At 33.4% G+C, this 8,310-nt stretch overlaps 1 protein-coding gene across 1 annotated transcript; it reads left to right on the forward strand.

Annotated features, from left to right (window-relative positions):
* Positions 1-3,684: 3,684 nt before the first annotated feature.
* LOC141296072 (GTP cyclohydrolase 1 feedback regulatory protein) lies at positions 3,685-7,835 on the forward strand. The gene is made up of 3 exons (XM_073827352.1): positions 3,685-3,843; positions 5,963-6,057; positions 7,293-7,835. The coding sequence occupies exons 1-3, from the start codon at positions 3,808-3,810 to the stop codon at positions 7,429-7,431; spliced, it is 270 nt and encodes an 89-aa protein (XP_073683453.1). The 5' UTR covers positions 3,685-3,807; the 3' UTR covers positions 7,432-7,835.
* Positions 7,836-8,310: the final 475 nt, after the last annotated feature.

Genomic DNA, 8,310 nt, shown 5'->3' on the forward strand with positions numbered 1-8,310 from the left:
CTAGCATGATTAGCATGTCATTTGAACATTCCGTCAGTGTAAGTCTATGGGATTTTTCCCAGTTTTATTTGTCATTTTTAGGAAAAGCGTAAATCGGATCAGTTAGAAAAGATCCAGCAACTGGAGTCAGATCAGTCTGAAGATCTGGCCTGAGTTTGGAGTTTGTAGAGTTAAAGCTGGAGGAGGAGCAGCAGTCAGAAACTGTAGAATAATAATAACTAAGTTTAAATAGCATTTCAGTAAATAGACTTTTTCAAGCCAACTTAATAATAAAAAAAATCCACCAAGACCACAGTGAGGCTGAACTTTCAGTAAATGTATAAAAATTGTCCTAGTATTATTTTATATTATCATCAATATCATCAGTTTTTATATCATCAAGCATATTTTTATTAAAAGAATTAGAATTAGAGTCAGACTTCTTCGCTCTCAAACATGAAATAAAAACAAGAGTTAAATAACTGGTGTGAATATCAGGAAATGACCTCTACTCCGGCTTTAAAGCATTTCCTCCGGGCCGTCCAGAGGAACCGACCCCAAATCACCTGAACTACGGTGAAAGCGACCCCCACTTAACGAAAGAACCCAGAGACACGGGCAGGAAGTCACTGCGGGACACGCAGGAAGTTGGTGGAACTCCAGGAACATATTTTGGCTGGACAGCAGTTAGAGAAAAGGCATTTTGGACTCTTAAATACATATTCTGCACTTTCCTGTTTTCTTTTCTTAGAAGAATGTGTGTGAGACAAAAACAGGGCTTAAAATATCTGTTTGGAGAATAATCCACCAAACACAAGACATATTTAAATGTGCAGCGGATCGTGTTTTTGATTTTATATTTTGTATAATGATTGTAGACCCACAACATGCCACACAGTTTTCAACGGTAATTGCAATTTTTCCCCCTCACAACTCAAGAGTTTTTTCTTGCATTTTTGATTTAAAAAAAAAGTTGGAGCTGTTAGATATAAACTTAAAATACAGAAATAAGTCAATTTAATAACTCAAGTACAATAAAAAAAGTCTGAATTCAGAGAAATAAATTCAAAAATTGTAAGGAAAAAAAACTGAATTGCGAGAAATAATGTTAAAATTAAAACAAAAATGTCAGTGGTGAGAAAAAAACTCAAGATTACAAGAGAAAGAAAAGAAGAGAAAGAAAAAAGTCAGAATTTGGATAAATAAACTCAGAATTACAAGGGAAAAAGTCTTAACATTACAAGAAAAAAGTCAGAATTCAGATATATAAACTCAAAATTACAAGAAAAAAGTCTGAATTGTGAGAAGAAATCGGAATTCAGATAAATAAACTCAGAATTGCAAGAAAAAATAGTCAGAATTTAGAGAAAAAAAATTTAGTTGTTATATATAAAACTTTAAATACAGAAATAAGTCAGAATTCGGAGAAATAAGCTTGGAATTTAAAAAAATAAAATAAAAAATCAGAGTTGCCAGAAATAAACTCAAAATTACAATAAAAAAAATTAATTACAACAAAAAAAGAGTCAGAATTCAGAGAAATAAACTCAGATTTACAAGAAATGAACTCAAACTTCAAAGAAAAAAGTCAGAATTACGAAAAATTGATTTTGAATTACAAGAAAAAAGTCAGAACTACAAGAAATAAACTCAGAATTCAGAGGAAAAGTCGTCAGAATTCAGATAAATAAACTCAGAATTGCAAGAAATAAATTAAGAATTATAAGAAAAAAGTACAAATGCCAAGAAATAAACTAAGAATTCAGAGAAAAAAAGTCAGAATTGTGAGAAATAATCTCAGAATTAAAAAAGTAAAAATGGCAAGAAATAAACTAAGAATTTGAAGAAAAAAGTCAGATTAGCAAGAAATAAATTCAGAATTATAAGAAGAAAAAAAATAAAAATGCAAGAAATAAACTAAGAATTATAAGAAAAATGTCAGAATTGAGTGAGAGAAAAGGTCAGACTTTCAAGACGTAAACTCTTGCAGTTACGGTTTTTGTTTCGCAAACTATGTTTCATGTAATGTTCAGCAGAAGTATCCATTGTTTCCTAATTGGCATTGTACCATGTACTGTAATGAAGACACGGTTGCAGGTGTAAAGAGTGTTTGGGTATCACACTGATCAGAGCTCATGGAAATCAGCACAGATGAAGCTTTAGCGATCGTGTGTTTAACTGCAGTTATTACTGATGTTATCCAGCTCCTGCTGTTGTTCAGATAGGACAGATTCATTTCCTCAGCGCTCTGAGAGACTGCAACCTCATATTACAATCATTACAACTGCTTTTACAAGGAAATTAGAAATTCTGCCTCAAGGAAATGAAAGTCCAACCACCAACGTTGAAAAGAAATCGAAGAAATAAGCCTCGAAACACAACATGAACCTTGCAATTAAACTCAGTGTGTGTTCAGAGCTTCACTAAAAATCCAAATATCACATCTTCTCTATGCACTGATCAAGTATCTTAAAGAATAGGTTCATTTGGGACGGTCTGGTGAGGGCTTTGTCCAGCCAAAACATTAATAAACCAGACTAATATTCTTCCTTTCATGCTGACTTGACAAGTCTGTGGTTTAAAAACTAATAAATAAACTCAAAATTACAAGGAAAAAAGTCAGAATTGCAAGAAATAAACTACGAATTCAGAGAAAAAAGTCAGAATTTAGATAAATAAACTTAGAATTGCAAAAGAAAAAAAATTAAATTACAAGAAAAAAATAAGATTTGCCAGAAATAAACTCAAAATTACAAGAAAAAAGTCAGAATTATGAGAAATAAACTTAGAATTGCAAAAGAAAAAAAAATTTAATTACAAGAAAAAAAGTCAGAATAGTGAATTCAGAAATAAATTCAGAATAGCAAGAAATAAACTCAAAATTACAAGGAAGAAAGTCAGAATTGCAAGAAATAAACTAAGAATTCTGAGAAAAAAGTCAGAATTTAGATAAATAAATTCAGAATTGCAAGAAATAAACTAAAAATTACACAAAAAAAGTCAGAATTGTGAGAAATAAACTCTAAATTACAAGGAAAAAAGTCAGAATTTAGAGAGAAATTTTTAAACTGATTTTCTATATCCAGGTAGATGACAGATAGCCAGTAAAAAAAAAAAAGCTTTTTTGTTTTGTAAAAGAAATGCATATATTTATGTAGTGTGAAGTCTGATCTTTGAATAGGACATTACATCAAACCATAGGACAGAAATAGTAGTTATTCAAGTATTTCTATTTAATTTTGAGCATATCAAAGGAGAAAGTTAGTTTAAATTTTGACTTTGTCGCACCAAAGGACAACAAAACCCTTAACACTTTTGTAAAACATCAAAACATGATTTATATATTTATAACATTATGTATCATTCAGCATGTTTTTAAATGTTACCACTTTCAGAACGTTCAAAAACATACAAAGTAACATTCGCATAATACTTGCATAATAAGATACAATGTTGCCTCAACATTCGAAAAAAACAAACAAACAAGAAACGTTTTAAAAGTTAAGGGAACATTCAGAAAAACTGTTTTCATAACTTCTGTCATATTTAATTATCTGCCATATTAAATGCATAATATTGATCTGACATAATATCCCACATCATCTGGAGTCCGTTCTGATTTGAAAGACGCTGATTGGTCGAGCGCGATGGGTGTTTCCGCATTCTGCTAGCGGCCCTCAGGCGCTGATTGGACGAGCGCGGTGGGCGTTTCGCATTCCACTACGAGCGCGCACACGAGCCGAGCCCAGCGCGGAGAAACAGAAGCAAGCGACGCATCCGAGATCCTCCTCAATATTCTGCTGGAAAGTTGGCCGTCCTGCAGCCGGGATGCCGTACATCCTCATCAGCACACAGATCAGACTGGTGCGTATGAAACACGCGCGGTGCCGTGCGCGACACTAATGCTAGCGGTAACGAGCAGCGCGTGAAAGAGCGCGCCTGTGAGCGTTATGGACAGCAGTGATTATGATATTATGATGCATTAAAGGATAACAGGTGCGTGTCTGCTGCTGCACTGGAGTTGCTGTTGTTATAGAAGTAAACTGCATGTGCAGAAGACATTTTTAAATGATGTGAGTTTTATACTCATGAATTGCGTTGCGTTCTAAACCATTATGTTCAAACGAGGAAGTTTAATGTTTGCATTTCGTGCATGTGCAGCTCGTGCACCTGCTTGTGTGATCCTGAAATATAAAACGAAAGTAAATAATTTAGTGTTGACAGATTCAAGCCACTGCATACACAAAAACTGTTAATAACAAAAACTTTTGAATGAATATTTGCCGAACACATAGGCCATCTGAGATGTGGATGAGTTTGTTTCTTCATTAGATTTGTAGAAATGATTCAATCCATCACTTGAACATAAATGGATCCTCTGCAGTGAATGGGTGCCGTCAGAATGAGTCCAAACGGCTGATAAAAACATCACAATAATCCACAAAACCGCTCCAGTCCATCAGTTAACATCTTGAGAAGACAAAAGCTGAAACAAATCCATCATTATGACATTTTTAACTAAAATACAAGTCCATAATCCATAATAACGCCAGTGAAAAAGTCCATCAAACTATTTTGTGATGGATTTGTTTCATGTTTTGTCTTCTCAAGATGTTAACTGATAGACTGGAGTGGTGTGGATTACTTGTGGATTATTGTGATGTTTTTATCAGCTGTTTGGACTCTCATTCTGACGGCACCCATTCACCGCAGAGAATCCGTTGGTGAACAAGTGACAGAATGGCACATTTCTCCAAATCTGATGACACAAACTCATCCACATCTTGGATGGCCTGAGGGTGAGCATATTTTAAGTGAATGGGTGCCGTCAGCATGAAAGTCCAAACAGCTGATAAAAAAACATCACAATAATCTACAAGTAATCCACACCACTCCAGTCCATCAGTTAACATCTTGAGAAGACAAAAGCTGAAACAAATCTATCATTAAGACAATTTTAACAAAAATACGAATCCGTAATTCAAAATAACGCTTCCTCGTTAAAATCCAACCGCATACGTATGTAGAGCTGTTTTGGCTTGTAAACAGTGCTTGATCTGTGCAGATTTCAAACCAGACCACTTTTTTTTTTTACTGGAGGAAGCGTTATTATGGATTATGGACTTGGATTTTAGTTAAAAACATCTTTGTGATAGATTTGTCTCAGCTTTAGTCTTCTCCAGATGTTAACTGATGGACTGGAGTGGTTTTGTGAATTATTGTGATGTTTTTATCAGCTGTTTGGACTCTCATTCTGACGGCACCCATTCCCTGCAGAGGATCCGTTGGTGAGCAATTGACGGAATGCTGCATTTCTCCAAATCTGATGAAAAAAACAAACTCATCCTAATCTTGGATGGCATGAGCGTGAGCATATTTTCAGTGTATGGGTGCCATCAGAATGAGAGTTCAAACAGCTGATAAAAAAAATCACAATAATCCACAAAACCACTCCAGTCCATCATTTAACATCTTGAGAAGTCAAATCTACCATTAAGACATTTTTAACTAAATTACCAGTTCATAATCCATAATAACGCTTCCTCCAGTGAAAAAGTCCATCATCCAAATCCAGCCACATATTTGTTTAAAGCTGTTTTGGTTTGTAAACGGTGCTTGATCTTTGCAGATTTCTCTCCTGATTCAGACCAGACGACTTTTTCACTGGATAAAGCTTTGCTATGGATTATGGACTTAATTTAGTTTAAAACATCTTAATGATGGATTTGGACTGGAGTGGTGTGGTTTACTTGTGAATTATTGTAATGTTTTATCGGCTGCTTGGACTCTCATTCTGACGGCACCCATTCACTCTAGAGGATCCGTTGGTGAGCAACTGATGGAATCACACATTTCTCCAATTTTGATGACAGAACAAACACATTTACAAGGAAAACACTTGACAGAAGACATTTGTGTTGACAAAACAAGACAAAAATGACAAGAAAATCACATTAAGTGGTCAAACTGTGTTTGTTTTCAGGAGACGGGGCCCACAATGGTTGGTGATGAATATTCAGATCCTTCTATCATGAACTATCTTGGAGCCCGAAAAACAACCATGCTGGGAAATAACTTGTAAGTGCTTGGTAAGCTTACATGTACATTTTTGTTCTGCAAGTGAACTAATCATTTAAATCAACAGATTAGATTTGCAAAAAATGTCTAATAATAGCTAACTTGATGATGCTGAGTTCAAAAACTTTCCATCACATAGTTTTTCACAAAATAAAAATACGTTTTCAGGGGAGACACTGCAGACAAAAATGCTGTTTTTTCATGCACCTGTCAAGTTAAGTCTTTCTTTTATAGCACTTTATCTATTTGTGTCCATAGATTTCAATTACAATACATGTTTTTAAAGGCCGTTTTGTCAAAATGAGTTTTTTTCTGCTACACTGAGCCAAAAATCACCACTTCAGTAGCACTTACACACATCAGACTTTACATTTTTATTCGTCTCTATATCCTGAAGGTTTTTACAGAGGGATTTGTTCAAACGGTATATCATTTGCTGGATTATATACAACATTTTATTCCTCCCAAAAATGGTAAAAATAAAATAGTTGTTTTCTGAATTATGGCATGACAAAATAAGATATGTCAAAAAAAAAATTAAACAAGAATTTTGAAACTGACCTCATCCAGTGTTTAGATTTTTGTACTAGAAATGTATGCAAATTAGCACACATTTCATTAAATAATGGCTCATTTGCATATTAAAACCTAAAATTTTAGAAAACTTGTAATACAAAAAATATGTGCAATTATCAATGTAATCAATCAACTGAGTAAGTAAAGTGATAACTATTAGTTTTTTTTTTCTAAATAGTATATATGCATCAGCTTTAATGCACTTAAAATATAAGCAGCAAAATGACAAAAGTTTTGATTTCAATGACAAAAAGAAGTATTCAAAACGTACATTTTGCCTTACATTCTGCAAAGGACTGGAAAAATATGTGAAGATATTTGCAATCGTCAGAGTTTGGATGCAGTAAAACACTAAAAGATGCAGCAGAAAACATCAGGCTTGTATTTTTGAAATCAGGATTAGCCAATAAGTCATGCCATACATGTGCAATAGGCTGAGAATTGATCAAATAGTTGTAATCTGGCTCAAATAAACACAGGAATCATATGTTTGTGATGTTTTTCTGCTGATTAATGGCTAACACAAGACTTCTTGACTGCACAAATGATTCTCAAATGTGCTGCAAAATGCATCCTATTTAGTGAGAAAGTGTGACGTGCTTAGAAAGCTTGTCTTTAAAGCACTTCTTAAAGTCATTTGTGACATTTGTGTTTTGCAGCTCAGAGTATCATGTGGACGAACCGCCGAGACTGGTCTTGGACAAGCTGGATAAGATGGGATACAGAGTGGTCAGCATGACAGGAGTCGGTCAAACTCTGGTTTGGTGTCTTCATAAAGAGACCAGCGACACGCTGTGACTCAGTCTCTCTTGTATTTCAGGTAGTGAGTGATATGTGAGACGAAATGAATAAAAATCTCAAAACATGTACAGTGTTCGGAAATTGTGCTTTCTCCGATTCAAGTTTTTTTGGATTTACTTTTTTTATATGTAAGGAAAGCAAGTTTTGTTTTAATTGTAAAACATAATTCTGTTCTGTATTTTGAATAAATGCTTTGCAATGAGTTTGAAAAAAATCCTGTTTTAGCTCAAAATAAATGACATTCCTAATCTTTGTGATATAGTTTTGATCGGTCTGAAGTTTGTTTACAGTGGATGTAAACATATATTTTGTCTGTATTGTATCTTGATATGTTAATATTGTTTCTGTATGCTTGTGTGAGAAGCTGTAATTAAAAATAAAGTAAAATAAAATCTGTTCTACAGGGTTTAAAAGTGCTTTATGTTTGAAAGTCTTCTTGAGATACTGTTATAGTGTAATATTTTGAATATTATAATATAATATTATTGAATTTGATTTGCTTTCCATTTTTGACCAAAACCAGTCAAAATGGTAATTTTTTGTTTAGGCGGAATAAATGAGAAATCTGAGGGTGCAAAAAATCAAAATACTGAGAAAATTGCCTTTAAAGTTGTTCAAATGAAGTTAGCAATGTATATAGTATAGTAGGAAATTTACAAAATATCTTCACGGAACATGATCTTGTCTCAATATCCTAATGATTTTATTAAAATAATTTGGATTTATACAATGTATTATTGGCTAAAAATATACTTATGCTACTTAAGACTGGTTTTAATCTTTTTAGTTTAAGTTTAGAATTAGTAGTTTTTAGTCATTTCTATTTTAGTTTTTAATTTTATAATGTTCTATATTATATATATATATATATATATA

This window comes from Garra rufa, chromosome 21, assembly GCF_049309525.1.
Source record: "Garra rufa chromosome 21, GarRuf1.0, whole genome shotgun sequence".
NCBI lineage: Eukaryota > Metazoa > Chordata > Actinopteri > Cypriniformes > Cyprinidae > Garra > Garra rufa.